This window comes from Staurois parvus, unplaced genomic scaffold (genome assembly GCF_062004578.1).
Source record: "Staurois parvus isolate SC_StPar_1 unplaced genomic scaffold, SC_StPar_1.0 ptg000377l, whole genome shotgun sequence".
In the NCBI taxonomy this organism is placed as follows: Eukaryota; Metazoa; Chordata; class Amphibia; order Anura; family Ranidae; genus Staurois; species Staurois parvus.
Genome location: NW_028318173.1, coordinates 1,378,924 through 1,400,754, shown reverse-complemented (window position 1 = coordinate 1,400,754; position 21,831 = coordinate 1,378,924). Strand labels below are relative to the sequence as shown.

The 21,831-nt window shown below is 44.3% G+C and overlaps 1 protein-coding gene across 3 annotated transcripts in view; it reads right to left on the bottom strand.

Moving 5' to 3' along the window:
• Window positions 1-1,672: 1,672 nt before the first annotated feature.
• Window positions 1,673-21,831, bottom strand: part of ASTN2 (astrotactin 2) — a 521,452-nt gene continuing 501,293 nt past the window's right edge. For all 3 annotated transcript variants that reach the window (XM_089685523.1, XM_089685524.1, XM_089685525.1), the window contains 2 exons: window positions 8,293-8,476; window positions 1,673-2,358 (listed from right to left, as the gene is read on the bottom strand). In XM_089685523.1, coding sequence (XP_089541649.1) covers window positions 2,121-2,358; window positions 8,293-8,476 — 422 coding nt within the window. In that variant the 3' untranslated portion in view covers window positions 1,673-2,120. The remainder of the gene's footprint in view (window positions 2,359-8,292; window positions 8,477-21,831) is intronic.

Here is a 21,831-nt window from a genome sequence, read left to right as displayed (position 1 = left end):
AGTTGCAGTGCGCAAGCCTAAGAATGTGACTGAACTGGAGGCCTTTGCCCATGAAGAATGGGCGAAGATACCCGTAGATCGCTGCAAGACACTTGTGTCAAGCTATGCTTCACGTTTAAAAGCTGTTATAACTGTAAAAGGATGCTGTACTAAGTACTAAGATTGAATGTCACTTGGGGGTTGAATAAAACTGATAATGCTGTGAGCACAGAAAAGACATTTGTGGTTATTTCATTATAACTGTTATGTTATATTTGTCTGACCTACAAGTGCCTCTTTAATGTAAATGTAAGCAAGATGACTGAATGATCAAAAGCAATGTCAAACTGGCCAAAACACTCAATTTCAGTGGGGGTTGAATAATTTTGGACACAACTGTAAGTAAGTGGAAGGCCAAGACAACCAACCAACCAATCCAATGAAATTTTTTTGTAAAGATCTCATTTTTATTAGCTGGAAGGCAAAGTCAACCAACTAACCCAATGCAAAATTTTTGTAAAGACCCAGTCTTCAAGACTTCAAGACCCTGTCTTCATTAGCTGGAAGGCCACGGCAACCAACCAACCCAAAGCAAAATTTTTGTAATTACCCCATTTTTTTAGCTGTAAGGCAAAGTCAACCAACTAACCCCTTCTTTATAAGCTGGAAAGTCATGGCAACCAATCAGTCGAGTGCAATTTTTTTTTCTAAAGACCCCCTCTTCATTAGCTGTAAGCCCAAGGCAACCAACCAAGCCAATGCAATATTGTTGTAAAGACCCTATTTATGTTAGTTAAAAGGCCAAGACAACCAATCAACCCACTGCAAAATTTTTGCAAAGACCCCTTCTTCATTAGCTATAAGCCCAAGGCAACCAACCAACCCAATGCAGACATTTTGTAAAGACCCCATCTTCATTAGCTGTACGCCCAAGGCAACCAACCAACCAACCCAATGCAAAATGTTTATAAAGACCTCATTTGTATTAGCTGGAAGGCCAAGGCAACCAATCAACCCAGCGCAAAATTTTTTGTTAAGCCCCAGTCTTCATTAGCTGGAAGGCCAAGGCAACCAATCAACCCAGTGCAAAATTTTTGTAAAGACTCCGTCTTCATTAGCTGTAAGCCCAAGGCAACCAACCAACTAGATGTAAACATTTTGTAAAGACCCCTTCCTCATTATCTGTAAGCCCAAGGCAACCAACCAAGCCAATGCAACATTGTTGTAAAGACCCATTTTTGTTAGCTGGAAAGCCAAGACAACCAATCACCCCACTGCAAAATTTTTGTAAAGACCCCGTCTTCATTAGCTGTAAGCCCAAGGCAACCAACCAACCCAATGCAACATTTTTGTAAAGACCCTATCTTCATTAGCTGTAGGCCCAAGGCAACCAACCAACCCAATGCAAAATTTTTGTAAAGACCCTATCTTCATTAGTTGTAGGCCCAAGGCAACCAACCAACCAAATGCAAAATTTTTGTAAAGACCCTATCTTCGTTAGCTGTAGGCCCAAGGCAACCAACCAACCCAATGCTAAATTTTTGTAAAGACCCCGTCTTCATTAGCTGTAGGCCCAAGGCAACCAATCAACCCAATGCTAATTTTTTGTAAAGAACTGGTCTTCATTAGCTTTACAACTATACACAACATTCCATACACCATTCCCTCCCTCACAATAGGCAGTTGACACCAATTTTGTATTGTAGGAAGATGTTTAATGCACACCGGTTGTAGTACTATATGCACAGGACTGAGCAGGTTAAAGTGAACTACAAAAAGCAAGAAAACAAAAAATATAAAATTCCCTGCATCATTTCCACACTAATTGGAAAATTAAAAGGCAACGAAAAAAATAGAAGATTTGTCACACCTCCGTCCAAGGAGTACATGGTGTAGTAGTGGCTTTGCTGGTACTCTTCATGGGAATTAACAAAATATTTATTTAAAAAAAAAGTTTCTTGGTCTTTTTTAAGGATTCTTAAAAATGAGTTATGTGTCACCATAGCACCTTTTCCGTCCTCGAGTAATAAAAGTCAATACGGCCTTCACAATTTCTTGGCTGCTTTATGACGTTACCCTGGCATGACCATCGATGCTCTTGCCAGTTCTTTCCAGAGCAAGGTTGGCTTTCTTGACCAAGATTATCGGCCTTTGGAGTCTCCGTAAGTGTTCCGAGGCATGGACACCATTTTCTCTTCACATGTGAATTTGCTGTCTTTTAAAGTGCTGTACAAAACAAAGCCCGAGGATCGCAGGTCTTCGCTGTGGCAGATCAGGTAAGGAATGTTGTCTATCCGGCGTTGGATGTGCACGCTTCGTAGAAGTCCGGAGCAGTGGCTGCTGACTTTTTCAAGTCTTCGAAGAACCAGGTGGGCTTTACTACAAATGAGGGGAAACAAGGAGATTTAGGAATCAAAGTATCCTAACGTCAAACCAGATGCCCTAGAAAATAAAATAGTGGCAGCTCCAATTTTTTGTTACATATAGTTACATGGTTAGTCCAGCTGAAAAAAGACAAAAGTCCATCCAGTTCCCCAATGTTCTTTTTGTGAATTGGTGCCCAAAATTGAACTGCATATTCCAGATGAGGTGTTACTAATGATTTGTACGGGAGGGGGGGTATGATATCTCTCTCTCTGGAGTCTATGCCTCTTTTACCACAAGAGAGGATTTTGCTAGCTTTATAACCCGCAGCTTGCCATTATTAAGCTTGTGATCTACCAGAACCCCCAGATCCTTCTCCACCATTGACCCCCCCCCAGATCCTTCTCCACCATTGACTCCCCAGATCCTTCTTCACCATTGATTTCCCCAGATTCTTCTCCACCATTAACTCCCCCCGATCCTTCTCTACTGTTGACCCCCCCCAGATCCTACTCCAACATAGACCACCAGATCCTTCTCCACCATTGACCCCCCCAGATCCTTCTCCACCATTGATTTCTCCAGATTCTTCTCCACCATTGACTCTCCCAGATCCTTCTCTACTGTTGACCCCCCCAGATCCTTCTCTAACATTGACCCCCCAGATCCTTCTCAACCATTGACCCCCCCCCCAGATCCTTCTCCACCATTGACCCCCCAGATGCTTCTCCACCATTGATTTCTCCAGATCCTTCTCCACCATTGATCCCCCAGATCCTTCTCCACTGTTGACCCCCCAGATAATTCTCCAGCATTGACCCCCCCAGATCCTTCTCCACCATTAACCCCCCCAGATCCCTCTCTCATGCCATTAGTAAGCTTGTGATCTACCAGAACCCCCAGATCCGTCTCCACCATTGACCCCCAGATCCTTCTCCACCATTAACCCCCCCAGATCCCTCTCCACCACTGATTCCCCCAGATCCTTCTCAACCATTGACCCCCCCAGATCCTTCTCCACCATTGACCCCCCAGATGCTTCTCCACCATTGATTTCTCCAGATCCTTCTCCACCATTGATCCCCCAGATCCTTCTCCACCATTGACCCCCCCAGATCCTTCTCCACCATTGACCCCCCCCCAGATCTTTCTCCACCATTGATTTCCCCAGATCCTTCTCCATCATTGACCCCTCCAGATCCTTCTCCACTGTTGACCCCCCCCCAGATCCTTCTCCAACACTGACCCCCCAGATCCTTCTCCAACATTGACCCCCCCAGATCCTTCTCCGACATTGACCCCCCAGATCCTTCTCCAACATTGACCCCCCAGATCCTTCTCCACCATTGACTCCCCAGATCCTTCTTCACCATTGATTTCCCCAGATCCTTCTCCACCATTGACTCCCCCCAGATCCTTCTCTACTGTTGACCCCCCAGATCCTACTCCAACATTGACCCCCAGATCCTTCTCCACCATTGACCCCCCCAGATCCTTCTCCACCATTGATTTCCCCAGATGCTTCTCCACCATTGATTTCTCCAGATCCTTCTCCACCATTGATCCCCCAGATCCTTCTCCACTGTTGACCCCCCAGATAATTCTCCAGCATTGACCCCCCCAGATCCTTCTCCACCATTAACCCCCCCAGATCCCTCTCTCATGCCATTAGTAAGCTTGTGATCTACCAGAACCCCCAGATCCGTCTCCACCATTGACCCCCAGATCCTTCTCCACCATTAACCCCCCCAGATCCCTCTCCACCACTGATTCCCCCAGATCCTTCTCAACCATTGACCCCCCCCCCAGATCCTTCTCCACCATTGACCCCCCAGATGCTTCTCCACCATTGATTTCTCCAGATCCTTCTCCACCATTGATCCCCCAGATCCTTCTCCACCATTGACCCCCCCAGATCCTTCTCCACCATTGACCCCCCCCCCCCCAGATCCTTCTCCACCATTGATTTCCCCAGATCCTTCTCCATCATTGACCCCTCCAGATCCTTCTCCACTGTTGACCCCCCCCCCCCAGATCCTTCTCCAACACTGACCCCCCAGATCCTTCTCCAACATTGACCCCCCAGATCCTTCTCCGACATTGACCCCCCAGATCCTTCTCCAACATTGACCCCCCAGATCTTTCTCCACCATTGACTCCCCAGATCCTTCTTCACCATTGATTTCCCCAGATCCTTCTCCACCATTGACTCCCCCCGATCCTTCTCTACTGTTGACCCCTCCAGATCCTACTCCAACATTGACCCCCAGATCCTTCTCCACCATTGACCCCCCCAGATCCTTCTCCACCATTGATTTCCCCAGATTCTTCTCCACCATTGACTCTCCCAGATCCTTCTCTACTGTTGACTCCCCCAGATCCTTCTCTAACATTGACCCCCCAGATCCTTCTCAACCATTGACCCCCCCCCCAGATCCTTCTCCACCATTGACCCCCCAGATGCTTCTCCACCATTGATTTCTCCAGATCCTTCTCCACCATTGATCCCCCAGATCCTTCTCCACTGTTGACCCCCCAGATAATTCTCTAGCATTGACCCCCCCAGATCCTTCTCCACCATTAACCCCCCAGATCCCTCTCTCATGCCATTAGTAAGCTTGTGATCTACCAGAACCCCCAGATCCGTCTCCACCATTGACCCCCCCAGATCCTTCTCCACCATTGACCCCCAGATCCTTCTCCACCATTAACCCCCCCAGATCCCTCTCCACCACTGATTCCCCCAGATCTTTCTCAACCATTGACCCCCCCCCCAGATCCTTCTCCACCATTGACCCCCCAGATGCTTCTCCACCATTGATTTCTCCAGATCCTTCTCCACCATTGATCCCCCAGATCCTTCTCCACCATTGACCCCCCCAGATCCTTCTCCACCATTGATTTCCCCAGATCCTTCTCCACCATTGATTTCCCCAGATCCTTCTCCACCATTGATCCCCCAGATCCTTCTCCACCATTGACCCCCCCAGATCCTTCTCCACCATTGACCCCCCCCCCAGATCCTTCTCCACCATTGATTTCCCCAGATCCTTCTCCATCATTGACCCCTCCAGATCCTTCTCCACTGTTGACCCCCCCCAGATTCTTCTCCAACATTGACCCCCCAGATCCTTCTCCAACATTGACCCCCCAGATCCTTCTCCAACATTGACCCCCCAGATCCTTCTCCAACATTGACCCCCCCAGATCCTTCTCCCCCATTGACTCCCCAGATCCTTCTTCACCATTGATTTCCCCAGATCCTTCTCCACCATTGACTCCCCCCGATCCTTCTCTACTGTTGACCCCCCCCAGATCCTACTCCAACATTGACCCCCAGATCCTTCTCCACCATTGACCCCCCCAGATCCTTCTCCACCATTGATTTCCCCAGATCCTTCTCCACCATTGATTTCCCCAGATCCTTCTCCACCATTGACCCCCCAAGATCCTTCTCCACTGTTGACCCCCCCAGATCCTTCTCCAACATTAACCCCCCCAGATCCTTCTCCACCATTGACCCCCCCAGATCCTTCTCCACCATTGACCCCCCAGATCCTTCTCCATTGTTGACCCCCCCAGATCCTTCTCCACCATTGACCCCCCAGATCCTTCTCCACCATTGACCCCCAGATCCTTCTCCACCATTGATTCCCCCAGTTTTTGGTGTTACACGATTTTACAGCAAAAATCTAGGAAACGTAAAATTTCAGTAAAAAATACACTAAAGTCAATTTTACGGCACAGAAACACAATTGCATTTCCCAATTTTTTTGGTACAATATAAAAGGCGAGGTTGCACCGAGTACATACACTCACCGGCCTCTTTATTAGGTCCCCCTGTTCAATTGCTTTGGAACACAAATTGCTAATCAGCCAATCACATGGCATCATCTCACTGCATTTAGGCATCTAGACGTGGTGAAGACGACTTGCTGAAGTTCAAACCGAGCATCAGAATGGGGAAGAAATGGGATTTAAGTGATTTGAACGTGGCATGGTTTTTGACACCAGACGGGCTGGTCTGAGTATTTTAAAAACTGCTGATCTACTGGGATATTCACGCACAACCATCTCTAGGGATTACAGAGAATGGTCCAAAAGAGAGAAAAAAATTCAATAAGGCGTTGGAAACATTCCTCAGAGATTTTGGTCCATATTGACATGAGAATGGTCTGAAAAAGAGAAAAGAAATCCAGTGAACGGCAGTTATGTGGAGGAAAATGCCTTGTTGATGTCAGAGGTCAGAGAATGGGCAGACTGGTTTCTATCACTTCGAACCAGTCTGCCCATTCTGCTCTGACCTCTGACATCAACAAGGCATTTTCCGCCACACAACTGCCGCTCACTGGATATTTTTCTTTTTTTCGGACTATTTTCAGGTCAATATGGACCAAAATCTCTGAGGAATGTTTCCAACACCTTGTTGAATCTATGCCACCAGGAATTAAGGCAGTTCTGAAGGCAAAAGGAGGTCCAACCAGGTGCTAGCAAGGCGGACCTAATAAAGTGGCCAATGAGTGTAGATACCCAACATGAAAAACCTTAAATTTGTGTGCTCCCATGAAATGGGGACGACCTTAAGTACCCTATATTTTCAAGAGGCGGCGCTTTAAAAGTCCCCCGCCGGTCATCAGTGCTAGAAATATTGCTCTCACTCCGGAGTGTGCCACAACATGTAACATGTTTATCTCACTTGACGTTTTTGTGTGTAGGTGCCCCCAACACGTGTGATCACGTTCATGCATACATGTATGTGGGGCTAGGGAGGCCCACAAAGCATATTTTTTTTTGGGGGGGGGGTGGATTTTTATGCGCCTAGATGTAAATGTAATTTTTTACAATTTAAATTTTTTTTCTGTACCTAGCTGATTTTGTTATTTGAGTTTTAATGGGCTATCCATTTTTATGCTGTTATTTTTAGGTGGCAGAGAAATGGCAGTTGGTGTTGTCATGTTATCTAACAGAGGTTTGGCTCATTTGGAGAAATAGCAGCTGGGATTACCATGTTATCTAACAGAGGTTTGGCTCATTTGATGGAATGGCAGTTGGTGGTTGCCCTGCTATCTAACAGAGGTTTGGCTCATTTGGAGAAATGGCAGTTGAGGTTGTCATGTTATCTAACAGAGGTTTGGCTCATTTGGAGAAATGGCAGTTGGGGGTTGTCACATTATTTAACAGAGTTTGGCTTATGTGGGGGATGTCATGTTATCTAACAGAGATTTGGCTCATTTGGAGAAATGACAGTTGGGATTTGTCATGTTATCTAACAGAGGTTTGGCTCATTTGGAGAAATGGCAGTTGGGATTGCCATGTTATCTAACAGAGGTTTGGCTCATTTGGAGAAATGGCAGTTGGGGGTTGTCACGTTATTTAACAGAGTTTGGCTCATGTGGGGGATGTCATGTTATCTAACAGAGGTTTGGCTCATTTGGAGAAATGACAGTTGGGATTTGTCATGTTATCTAACAGAGGTTTGGCTCATTTGGAGAAATGGCAGTTGGGATTGCCATGTTATCTAACAGAGGCTTGGCTCATTTGGAGAAATGGCAGTTGGGGGTTGTCATGCTATTTAACAGAGTTTGGCTCTTGTGGGCGATGTCATGTTATCTAACAGAGGTTTGGCTCATTTGGAGAAATGACAGTTGGGAGTTGTCATGCTATCTAACAGAGGTTTGGCTCATTTAGAGAAATGGCAGGTGAAGTTGTCATGTTATCTAACAGAGGTTTGACTCATTTGGAGAAATGGCAGTTGGGGTTGTCATGTTATCTAACAGAGGTTTGGCTCATTTTGAGAAATGGAAGCTGGGGGCTGCCGTGTCATCTAACAAAGGTTTGGCTCATTTGGAGGAATGGCAGTTGGGGTTGTCATGTTATCAGACGCATTTTTGGCCTGTTCAAAGCAAATGGCAGTTGGATCATAGCATTGTCCAGTGCAACTGTCCTTACCGGGGTCCCAGCTCATCTTCACTTCTCCATACGAAGTCCCCAAATTTCTCATAGAGCGTGTTATAATGATGCTGGACTCGAAGAAGCATTGACGCAGATACTTCCATCAGTGTGTTGTAGGCGATCTGCTGCTCCTTGCCGCTGGTGTATCCGTTGTACAAAGTGTAAATTCTGTCTGCAATTTCTGTAATGAGAAATATAAAAGTTAAAAAAGGACTCAAAAGTAGAACTGGGAACTTTTCCCTTCAACATAAGTAGTATTTGGCCTGAATTTGTATGTAAAGGAACTGTTATTAGGGGTCTATTTGCCCCGCCATCAGGAACTATCTTCATATTTTACCTGATTGTTTCCTGGGATCACCAGATCCCTCTAGTGGCCATCGTGGGGTATTTTTCTGATTGGGGTATATCAAGGAAATACTGCATTACAGCCACTAGATGGAACTGGTGATCATAGAAAATAAACAATTGAGTCAAACTATGGGGAAAATTTGTTACAGCAGGGCAAATGCTTCTGACACTCATGCAGCATATTTTTTTTTTACACATAGACCCCTTGGTTTCTTCACCATGCACACTGGTGGGGGGGGGGGGGGGGGGGGTTGCGTTTTGGTAACGCTGGTAACGTTAGCTGTGTAAAGTCACGTTAAAAACGTCAGTTTTTCAGCTTTTTTTAGCGTCTTTGCATTACCATTTAGCTGAGTTTTGGCACGTTTAGCAGTGCTTTCCCGCGTTTTCCCACGTTTTTCCACATTTGCATTTTTAGCTGTTTTTTTAACTCCAAATTTTTTTTTGCTGGTAAAAAAAGTCCAAAAACGTCGGTTTGCGGCATTTTACTGTGTTATACAGCATTTGTCAGCATTAGAGTGTTTTCACAGCTAATAAAACTCCTCTAGAAACCCGCTAGTCCTATTTAGCAGCGTTTTCCCGCGATTTTCAGCGCTCGCTTTTTTAGCATTTTTTTTTACCAAAATACATGATTTGTTTTGTAAAAAAAAGTCCAAAAATGCCAGTTTGTGGAGTTTTACTTCGTTTTTACTTCGGTTTTCAGCGTTAGAGCGTTTTTAACCACTTGCCTACCAGGCACTTATACCCCCTTATTTACCAGGCCAATTTTCAGCTTTCAGTGCTGCCGCAATTTGATTGACAATTGCACGGTCATGCAACATTGTATCCATATGAAATTTTGATCATTTTTTCTCACAAATAGAGCTTTCTTTTGGTGGTATTTAATCGCCACTGGGCGCTTTACTTTTTGCGCTATAAATTAAAAATTGCAAAAAATTTGAAAAAAAAAAAAAGTTTCTTTGTTTCTATTATAAAATTTTTCAAACAGGTATTTTTTCTCCTTCACTGATGTGCGTTGATGAGGCAGCACTGATGGGCACTGAGAGGCAGCACTGATGGGCACTGATAGGCGGCACTGATGGGCACTGATAGGCAGCACTAAAGGGCACTGATAGGCAGTACTAATGAGGTGGCACAGATAGGCGGCACTGATAGACAGCACTAATGAGGTGTCACGGATAGGCGGCACTAATATGCAGCACTGATAGGCGGCACTGATAGGTGACACTGATGATGGGTACTGATAGACGGCACTGATTGGCATCACTGCTGGGCACTGACTGGCGGCACTGACTGGCACAACCCCTGGGCACTGACTGGTGGCACTGACTGGCAGCACTGCTGGGCTGCACTGGTGGGTGGCACTGGTGGGCAGCACTGGTGGGTGGGCACAGGTGGGTGGCACTGCTGGGCACAGGTAGGTGTCACTTCTGGGCACAGGTGTGTGACACTGCAGAGTGGCACAGGTGGGTGCACTGCTGGGCACAGGTGGGTGATCTGCTGGGCACAGGTGGGCGGAGCTAGTGGGCGCACTGCTGGGCACAGGTGGGCGGAACTTGCGGGTGGCATTGCTGGGCACCGATCATCAGGGCACTGATCATCAGTGCCCTGATGATCGGTGCCGATCCCCGCTCTGACAACTGCCGGTTCTCGGCAGTACTTTCCTCACGATCTGACAGCGTGAGGAAAGTGCAGCCGAGAACCGGCACTTGCATTTCCCTGTGATCAGCGTGTCATTGGACACCGCTGATCACGTGGTAAAAGGCCGGTATGATTGGCCTTTTACCACATCACATGATCAGCTGTGTCCGTAGGACACAGTGATCACGGAGATCGCCGGGTGCGCGCCCCCTGGGGCGCGCAGGAGAGCGCGTTCTGGGAGGACGTCATATGACGTCCACTCAGAACTGGCCGGCCGCAGCTTAGCCGTCATTCGGCTATCTGCGGTCGGCAACTAGTTAAAGATAAAAAACTCCTCTAGAAGCCCGTTAGTCCTGTTTAGCGTTTAGCAGCGTTTTCACGCATTTTTCTGCATTTGCGTTTTTAGCGGGGTTTTTTTTAGCAAAGAGAAAAACATTTTTTTCTGATAAAAAAGTCCGAAAACGCCAGTTTGTGGCATTTTACTGTGTTTTACTGCGTTTTTCAACGTTAGAGCATTTTTACAGCTAAAAAATTCCTCTAGAAACCCACTAGTCCTGTTTAGTGTTTAGCAGCATTTTCCCATATTTTTTGCATTTTTAGTGTTTGTTTTCTTTTACGAAAAAATTTTCTTTTTTGTAAAAAAGAGTCCAAAAACGCCAGTTAAAAAACCAGCTAAAAATGCAAACGTGGGAAATAGCAGGAAAACGCTGATAAACGTGGCAAAACGCAGCTAAATGGTAATGCACTTGATATACCCCACTCAGAAAAATACCCGATGATCTCTTGTGGTCTTCAAATCCTTGTAGGAAAACCCCTTCCCATGCCCTTTGTCGCGAGTAAATTTTGGCCTCATCTTGATAATTAAAGCTACCCTTCCACCGGACAATTTTATACTGCTGTATCTCCTGTGGTCTTCTAATCCTGGTAGAAAAACACCTTCCTGTACCCTTTTTCTCTAGTACATTTTGACCTCAGCTTGCTCATGAAAACAGCTGGATCTCTTGCGGTCTTCAAATCCTTGTAGGAAAACACCTTCCCATACCCTTTGTCTCTAGTACATTTTGGCCTTTTCTTGCTAATTAAAGCTACCCTCCCACCGGACAATTTTATACTGTTGTATCTCCTGTGGTCTCCAAATCCTTGTAGGAAAACCCCTTCCCGTGCCCTTTGTCTCTAGTACATTTTGGCCTCATCTTGCTAATTAAAACTGCCCTGCCGCTGGACAATTTTACACTGCTGGATCTCCCATGGTCTTCGAATCCTTGTATAAAAACAAATCCTTGTGCTCTTTGTCTCTAGAACATTTTGGCCCCATTTTGCTCATTAAAAGTGCCCTGCCGCAGGACAATTGCACACTAATGTACCTCCTGTGGTCTTCTAATTTTTTTATGAAAACACTTTCCTGTGCCCATTATCTCCAGTACATTTTGGCCTCCTCTCGCTCATTAAAACTGCTGGATCTCTTGTGGTCTTCAACTCCTTGTAGCAAAACACATTATCATGTCCTTTGTCTCTAGTACATTTTGGCCTCATCTTGCTAATTAAAGCTACCCTTCCACCGGACAATTTTATACTGTTGTATCTCCTGTGGTCTTCTAAATCTTGTAGGAAAACACCTTCCTGTGCCCTTTGTGTCTAGTACTTTGACCACATCTTGCTCATTAAAACTGCTGGATCACTTGTGGTTTTCTAATCCTTGTAGGAAAACACCGTACCGTGCCTTTTCTGTGTAGTACATTTTGGGCTCATCTTGTTCTTTAAAACTGCCCTGCCACTGCACAATTTTAAACATCTGTATCCCCTGCATTTCTGTAATCCTAGTAGGAAAACACCTTCCTGTGCCCTTTGTCACTAGTACATTTTGGCCTCATCGTACTCATTAAAGCTGCCCTGTTGCTGGACAATTTTACACAGCTGTATCTCCCACGGTCTTCTAATCTTTGTAGGAAAACACCTTCCCATACCCCTTGTCTCTACTACATTTTGGCCTCATCTTGCTCATTAAAACTGCTGGATCTCTTGTAGTCTTCTAATCCTTGTAGGAAAACACATTCTTGTGCCCTTTTTATCTAGTACATTTTGGCCTTCTCTTGCTCATTGAAACTGCCCTGCCGCTGAACAATTGTACACTGCAGTATCTCCTGTGGTATTCAGATCCTTTTAGGAAAACACCTTCTTGCACCCTTTCTCTCTAGTACATTTTGCCCTCATCTTACTCACTAAATCTGCCATGTCGCTGGACAATTTTACACTGCTGCAGGGGTGGACTGACAACTCATGGGGCCCCCCGGGCAACAGGGGATCATGGGGCCCCTGTGTCCTTGCCCAAACTCAAAAAAGCCTATGAAAAAGGTATCAGGGGCATCTCATGGGGCCCCCTACTGACCCCAGGCCCTCGGGCAGTGCCCGAGTTTCCAAATGGTCAGTCCGCCCCTGCACTGCTGTATCTCCTGTGGTCTTCAAACCCTTTTAGGAAAACACCTTCTTGCACCCTTTCTCTCTGGTACATTTTGGACTCACCTTACTCATTAAATCTGCCCTGCCGCTTGACAGTTTTACACTGCTGTATGTCCTGTGGTCTTCTAATCCTTGTAGGAAAACATTTTCCCATGCCTTATGTCTCTAGTACATTTTGGCTCCACCTTACTCATTAAAACCGCCCTGACACTGGACAATTTTACATTGCTGGATCTCTTGTGGTCTTCTAATCCTTGTAGGAAAACACTTTCCTGCCCTGCCGCTGGACAATTTTACACTGCTGTATCTCCTGTGGTCTTCTAATCCTTGTAGGAAAACACTTTCCCGTGCCCTATGTCTCAAGTACATTTTGGCTCCACCTTACTCATTAAAACCACCCTGACACTGGACAATTTTACATTGCTGGATCTCTTGTGGTCTTCTAATTCTTGTAGGAAAACACTTTCCTGAGCCCCTTGTCTCTAGTACATTTTAGCCTCAACTTACTCTTTAAAGCTGCCCTGCCGCTGGACAATTTTACACTGCTGTATCTCCTGTGGTCTTCTAATCCTTGTAGGAAAACACTTTCCCGTGCCCTATGTCTCAAGTACATTTTGGCTCCACCTTGCTCATTAAAATTGCCCTGCCACTGGACAATTTTTATTCTGCTCTATCATTTATTTTCTCTGAATTCTTAATGAAAGTCTGACAGTGTGAGATTAGGTCTTGATGTTGGCTGAGAAGACCTGGCTCGAAATCAGCCTTCCAATTCATCTTAAAGATGTTCAGTAGGGTTCAGTCAGGGCACTTGAGTTCCTCCACGCCAAACTCATCAAACCATGTCTTTATGGATCTGGCTTCGTGCAGTCCTGCTGGAACAGAAAAGGGTCCTCGCCAAACTGTTACCACAAGCTTGCAAGCCCACTATTGCCTACAATGTCTTTCTATGATGTACAGTAGTATCAACGGTACCCTTCACTCGAGACACCTGAATCCAATCATTTGGGAGGGTGGTCCATATAGTACATTTTGTATACGGTCAACTGTAATAAGCATGCTCTAAAAATACATTTATATATATTTTTATTTTATATATATATATATATATATATATATATATTTATATATTTTTATCTTTAACAATTTAACAACAACAACATGCATGCTGTGGGAGACCACCACTTTAAATCTCCATGATCAGATAGATGCAGGCACGAAAAATTGTCAATGCCTCCCCTCTCCGCTCAGTTTAGACCTACAAGACCGAACAAGACCTCTAAAACTGGCAAAATAAAATGTTCTACGGAGAGGCATAAAAAGCCGTAAAAAAGAAAGATGCTAATGTATTTCTCTTTATACTCTGGAGAGCAATTATTTAGAAACCCCGCTGCCCAGATAACACAGGCTGTGCTTTAAAAGGTGATGAAACCCAGAAAAGTCAGAAAAAAAAAAGGTGATGACTGAAATCCATTTCTAAAAAGTCCAGGATTCTCTAAGGTTCAGCCATGCCCTGCATGAAGAGTAAGTTACAAAATGGCATACTATAGTATAATATCCATTTTTTGCAATTTAAAATGATTGGGAATATATTAAAAAAAATTCAGGCAGAACTTTGGCCTCCCAATAGATAAAAAAAAATATATATATATACGCACTGCTCAAAAAAGATGAAAGGAAGACTTTTCAATCAGAGTCTAGCATCAAGTCAATGAAACTCCTGGGATATTGATCTGGTCAAGTAAGTGGGAGCAGGGGTTGTTTATCAGTGTCAGCTGCTTTGGTGTTAATGAAATTAACAACAGGGGCACTAGATGGGCAATAATGAGACAACCCCCAAAATAGGAACAGTTTTACAGTTTCACTGACATGTTTTCCCTACTCATCTTTTTGATTGTTTTTCACTAGTTTTGCATTTGGCTAGGGTCAGTGTCACTACTGGTAGCATGAGGAGATATCTGGACCCTACAGAGGTTGCACAGGCAGTCCAACTCCTCCAGGATGGCACATCAATACGTGCCATTGCCAGAAGGTTTGCTGTGTCTCCCAGCACAGTCTCAAGAGCATGGAGGAGATTCCAGGAGACAGGCAGTTACTCTAGGAGAGCTGGACAGGGCTATAGAAGGTCCTTAATCCATAAGCAGGACCGGTATCTGCTCCTTTGTGCAAGGAGGAACAGGATGAGCCCTGCCAGAGCCCTACAAAATGACCTCCAGCAGGCCACTGGTGTGAATGTCTCTGACCAAACAATCAGAAACAGACTTCATGAGGGTGGCCTGAGGGCCCGACGTCCTCTAGTGGGACATGTGCTCACACCATAGAGCTTGATTAGCATTTGCCATTGAACACCAGAATTGGCAGGTCCACCACTGGCGCCCTGTGCTTTTAACAGATGAGAGCAGGTTCATTCTTCCTTGGACCCATTGTCAGACCCTACGCTGGTGCAGTGGGTCCTGGGTTCCTCCTGGTGCACGACAATGCCTGGCCTCATGTGGGGAGAGTATGCAGGAATTCTCGCCTAACCTAAATCCAATAGAACTCCTCTGGGATATCATGTTCCTGTCCATCCAACACCGTCAGGTTGCACCTCAGACTGTCCAGGAGCTCAGTGATGCCCTGGTCCAGATCTGGGAGGAAATACTCTAGGTCACCATCCGTGGTCTCACGTTGTCTGGCATGCATACAAGCACGTGGGGGCCATACAAACTACTGAGGACCATTTTGAGTTGCTGCAAAGAAATTTCAGCAAAATGGACTCTCCTGCTGCACTATTTTTTCACTTTGATTTCGGGGTGTCTGAATTCAGTCCTCTGTAGGTCGATCATTTTCATTTCCACCAAACGATGGGGCATATACGTTCCTAACACATTACCCCATCCATGTCAGTATAGATATCCAGCAGGAGATTTTTCCCCATTGAGATCTGATGTATTTTCAAAGTGTTTGAGAAGTATATATATATATATATATATATATATATATATATATATACACACACACTATATTGCCAAAAGTATTGGTCAGCCGGCCTTTCCACGCACATGACCTTTAATGCCCCCCAGTCTTAGTCCGTAGGGTTCAATATTGAGTTGGCCCCGCCCTTTGCAGCTATAACAGCTTCAACTCTTCTGGGAAGGCCGTCCACAAGGTTTAGGAGGGTGTCTATGGGAAGGTTTGACCATTCTTCCAGAAGCACATTTGTCAGGTCAGGCACTGATGTCGGGGGAGGAGGCCTGGCTCGCAGTCTCCGCTCTAATTCATCCCAAAGGTGTTCTATGGGGTTGAGGTCAGGACTCTGTGCAGGACAGTCAAGTTCCTCCACCCCAAACGGACTACTCCATGTCTTTATGGACCTTGCTTTGTGCACTGGTGTGCAGTCATGTTGGAACAGGAAGGAGCCGTCCCCAAACTCTTCCCACAAAGTTGGGAGCATGAAATTTTCCAAAATGTCTTGGTATTTTAATGCCTTAAGAATTCCCTTCACTGGAACTAGGGGGCCAAGCCCACCCCCTGAAAAACAACCCCCCACCACAATCCCCCCTCTACCAAACTTTTCACTTGGCACAATGCACTCAGTCAAGTACCGTTCTCCTGTCAACCGCCAAACCCAGACATATCCATCAGATTGCCAGACAGAGAAGCGTGATTGGTCACTCCAGAGAACACATCTCCACTGCTCTAGAGTTCAGTGGCGGCGTGCTTTACACCACAGCATCCAACGCTTTGCATTGCACTTGGTGATGGAAGGCTTGGATGCAGCTGCTAGGCCATGGAAACCCATTCCATGAAGCTCTCTACGCACTGTTGTTGTGCTCATCTGAAGGCCACACCAAGTTTGGAGGTCTTTAGCTATTGACTCTGCAGACAGTTGGTGACTTCTGCGCACTGTGCGCTTCAGCATGCACTGACCCCGCTCTGTCATGTGACGTGGCCTACCACTTGGTGGCTGAGTGGCTGTTGTTCCCAGTTGCTTCCACTTTGTTATAATCCCACTAACAGTTGAGTGTGGAATATTTAGTAGCCAGGAAATGTCACGGATGGACTTATTGCACAGGTGACCACCTATCACGGGACCACGCTTGGAGTCACTGAGCTCCTGAGATCGAGCCATTCTTTCACCAATGTTTGTAGAAGCAGTCTGCATGCCTAGGGGCTTGATTGTATACACCTGTGTCCATGGAGGGGATTGGAACACCTGAATCACATGATTTGGAGGGTTGGCCCAATACTTTGTGCAATATAGTGTGTGTATATATATATATATATATATATATATATATATATAACAGTGATGGTGTGAACCTCCTGCGCTCCCAAGTGTTAATTTAAAACTAAAAATAGTAAATCAAATGAATATGTGTATAAATCCCAAAGGAAGCTGCTAGCATTAAATCATATACCAGTGATTCAGTAAATATAAAACATAAGGAATGCTGCGCTACATTCAAATCATAGAGAAATGTGAATGTGGGATCCCAAAATATCAAATAAAATGTGACAATGTTATCAATACAGATCAATACGTGCTCAGTGATAATATCATAAATCAAATAAATAACTCAAAACATGTGGAAACACAAAAACCATATCTATATATATGTGCATCAACCAAAAATACACATATATATGATGTAATCACACGTGCCTATTGTGAAGTGAAATTAACCATAATAATGGTACACACAAATTAATATCTCAAAGTCCAAAAAATATATATTGTTGGTGACAAAAACAGTAAACGGTGCTTCGAAATTATACTGTTAATGACCGCAGGTGAAAAAACTCGTGCAGGTTTCTGGGTGTATACAGATCTGAGAATCCAACCACCATCTGGATTAGCCTCTCACCTCATCCCTTTGACCCTTGCGGGCAGCCCTGATGAAGTCACATGACACTGTGACGCAACGCGTCGGCTTAACGCGGTGACGTATTTCCGGCGTGGCGGCCATCTTGGTACACCTGTGCATTCAGCTGTACACCCAACAGATATATCCTCATCTGAAAGCATGAGGTTTTTTCTTGGACTGGCTGCTACGTAAGTTACAATGTAAATATGCTACATGTTCCTATGGTATAATTAAATATACTACACTATGGGAGGATTCCTTTGTCTCATTTTGAGAGATTGATATTACAACTTTTCCTGGAGAAGAGCCATAGTGGGAATATTATACTCTGAGAAAACTGCCTTTGGAGTGTTTTGGTGCTTGGAGGATCTGTGAGAGGGATCCACTACTGCTCTTTGATCCGCAAGGGTCGAAGGGATGAGGTGAGAGGCTAATCCAGATGGTGGTTGGATTCTCAGATCTGTATACACCCAGAAACCTGCACGAGTTTTTTCACCTGCGGTCACTAACAGTATAATTTCGAAGCACCGTTTACTGTTTTTGTCACCAACAATATATATTTTTTGGACTTTGAGATATTAATTTGTGTGTACCATTATTATGGTTAATTTCACTTCACAATAGGCACGTGTGATTACATCATATATATGTGTATTTTTGGTTGATGCACATATATATAGATATGGTTTTTGTGTTTCCACATGTTTTGAGTTATTTATTTGATTTATGATATTATCAATGAGCACGTATTGATCTGTATTGATAACATTGTCACATTTTATTTGATATTTTGGGATCCCACATTCACATTTCTCTATGATTTGAATGTAGCGCAGCATTCCTTATGTTTTATATATATATATATATATATATTTGTTTATTTTTAAATTTTGAGCACTGCTGAACCTAAGCACTTTGAAGGTTTTATATATATATATATATATATATATATATATATATATATATATATATATAATTTTTTTTTAGACAGTACACCTAACATCTAAGCTCAGCAATGTTTTATTCATGATATTGATGAAGTTCTGCACATGGATGGCTTTGCGGTATTTTTAAGATAGAGAGAACCACTTATCAGAAGACAAATGATCTGACACATTTCATGCTGTAAAGCTTTTAATCAGAGATAAAGGTGGTTGTGGAGACGTCTGATAATAAACCACCTGTGGCATAATCAAAGGAGATCCACACAAGTGCAATATCAGCCAACACCTTGTAATCATAATATATCATAAAAAGGAAAAAAGTTTTATTTTCCTCTAAACTTCTCATTCATCATACAGATTACGGCATTGTCTATTGAAGACTAATAGAAAGGAAAGATAGAAAAGAAAAAGTTCCTGTGGGAAGTAATCAGTCTTGTACTTTAATGTGTCATACGGGTGATCAGGCAGTACAGGGGTATATCCTAGAGAAAGAAAGAAAGAAAGAAAGAAAGAAAGAGGGAAGGCAAAGCAAGGGAAGGAAAGGAAAGGAAAGATAGAGAAAACATAAACATTTGCAAAACAAGCCATATTGTAATTTAATGGAAAGTTATTTTTAATTTTAATAATAACAATTATTATTATTAATAATTGTCTAACCACTTGCCGCCCTGCCACTGTATAAATACGGCAGCACGGGCAGGCAAAACCACGTTTTAAAATGTGTGTTTTGTAAACAGGTAGGGGGCACGCGCGAGGTGCCCCGCCGCCCTACCTGTCCCGCCGATCACAGCCGCGGATATCAGTCGCCGGGTCACAGCCGGTCGTTACCGGCTATGTCCCGGCAATCGGCGGCAATCAGTGACAGAGAGCACAGCTGCAGTAGCTGTGCTTTCTGTCACTTCCCTGTCAGCTCGAGTACAAGCTGATCGGGACAGAAGAGTTTCTCTCTCCCGATCAGCGGTGTCCCCTGAAGTACACACCCCCGCCCCCTAGTAAAACACTCCCCCTCACACAGTTAACCCTTCCCTGAAAAATAAACTTAACCCCTTCCTCCCCAGTGCCATTAGTACAGTGTCAGTGGTTTTTTTTTGCACTGATCACTGTATTAGTGTCACTGGGGATGTCAGTGACTCCAAGTCAGTACCCCGCAATGTCAGAATGTCCGCCGCAGTCCCGCCATAAGTTGCTGATCGCCGCCATTATTAGTATAAAAAAAAACTAAAAATCCCAGTATCTTTCCCGCCATTTGTAAATGCTATAACTTTCACGTAAACCAATTAATTTACACGTATTGGGGTTTTTTTTTTTAGCAAAGACATGTCGCAGAATGCATTTTGGCAGAAATTTATGACTAAATTTAATTTTTAAATTTTTTTTCTACTGGACATGTTTTATAGCAAAAAGTCCAAAATATTGTTTTTTTTTCCTCAAAATTGTCAGCCTTTTTCTTTATAGCGCAAAAAATAAAAACCACACAGGCCATTAAATACCACCGAAAGAAAGCTCAATTTGTGGGAAAAAAAAGGATGTAAATTTCATTTATGTACCGTATTGCATGACCGCGCAATTGTCCATTAAACTAGCGCAGCGCTGTATAGCAAAAAAATGGCGTAAATTGCAGTATCTATCCCATAGTTTGTAGACGCTATAACTTCCACACAAAGCAATCAATATACACTTATTGGGATTTTTTTTACCAAAAACATGGAGCAGAATACATTTTGGCCTAAATTTATAACTAACTTTGAGTTTACTATATATTTTTTATAGCTGAAAGTAAAAAATAATGTTTTTCTTCAAAATTTTTGGCATTTTTTTGTTTATAGCATGAAAAATAAAAAGCGCACAGGTGATCAAATACCACCGAAAGAAAGCTCTATTTGTGTGAAAAAAAGGACGTAAATTTTGTTTGGGTGCAGCATTGCATGACCGCGCAATTATCAGTTGAATTAGTGCAGTGCCGAGTAGCAAAAAGAGGCGTGGTCATTAAGGGGGGTAAAACCTCAGGAGGGCAAGGGGTTAATTATTAAAAATGAAATTTCTTTTTAAATCTGCAGTTGCCGTAACTTTCCAAAAAAATGCAATATGGCATCCAGGAGGAATTCTGTACACAGTTGGTATACGGAATGCCCCCAGAAATGTACTTTCCTGTTGTGTGATTGGCTCACTGATTTTCCCATAAGTCTGCACTAATATACAAGTCAGATTTTCAGCATCCTCTGCAATAGGAATTTCATTGTATAAATAGGAAGTGCAGCGCTAGTAAAATAATTCATAGGACATAGGATATAAAAGTTCATATAATAAGTGTAGATAAAAGATCCCCACAGTAGCAGAATTCAAAAAGCTTGTACCTGGAAACAACGGTAAAATTGCGCACTCACCAGAAGCGCAAAGGTAATGCGCATATAAATATATCCACCATGGACCACTTAGGCAGGCGGGGTATGTCAGGTGTGTGGTGAGCTTCCTTCTACGGATTGGTCAGCATAGCAGTAAGTCTTGGGGTTAAAGTAGAAATCTGATGGTCCAGAGATCCCCTTTGGGGTAGATGGGTGCTCAGCCTGGATACAGGGCTCCCTTACTCTGGATACCGGTTAGATGAGGGTTGTCTGTAGGCTTAATAGCTCCAGGAAAGAGCCACAAAAGAAGTGCCCATCAACTTACTACACTATGGGCATTTCTTTTGTGGCTCTTTCCTGTTGTCGCCAACTGTCTGCAGAGTCAATAGCTAAAGACCTCCAAACTTGGTGTGGCCTTCAGATGAGCCCAACAACAGGGCGTAGAGAGCTTCATGGAATGGGTTTCCATGGCTGAGCAGCTGCATCCAAGCCTGTTGGAGTGACCAACCATTCTTCCCTGTCTGGCAATCTGATGGATGTGTCTGGGTTTGGCGATTGCCAGGAGAATGGTACTTGCCTGACTACATTGTGCCAAGTGTAAAGTTTGGTGAAGGGGGGTTTATGGTGTGGGGTTGTTTTTCAGGGGTTGGGCTTGGCCCCCTAGTTCCAGTAAAGTGAACTCTTAAGGTGTCAGCATACCAAGACATTTTGGACAATTTTATGCTCCCAACTTTGTGGGAAGAGTTTGGGGATGGCCCCTTCCTGTTCCAACATGACTGCGCACCAGTGCACAAAGCAAGGTCCATAAAGACATGGAGGAGCCATTTTGGGGTGGAGGAACTTGACTGTCCTGCACAGAGTCCTGACCTCAACCCCATAGAACACCTTTGGGATGAATTAGAGTGGAGACTGCGAGCCAGGCCTCCTCCCCCGACATCAGTGCCTGACCTGCCAAATGTGCTT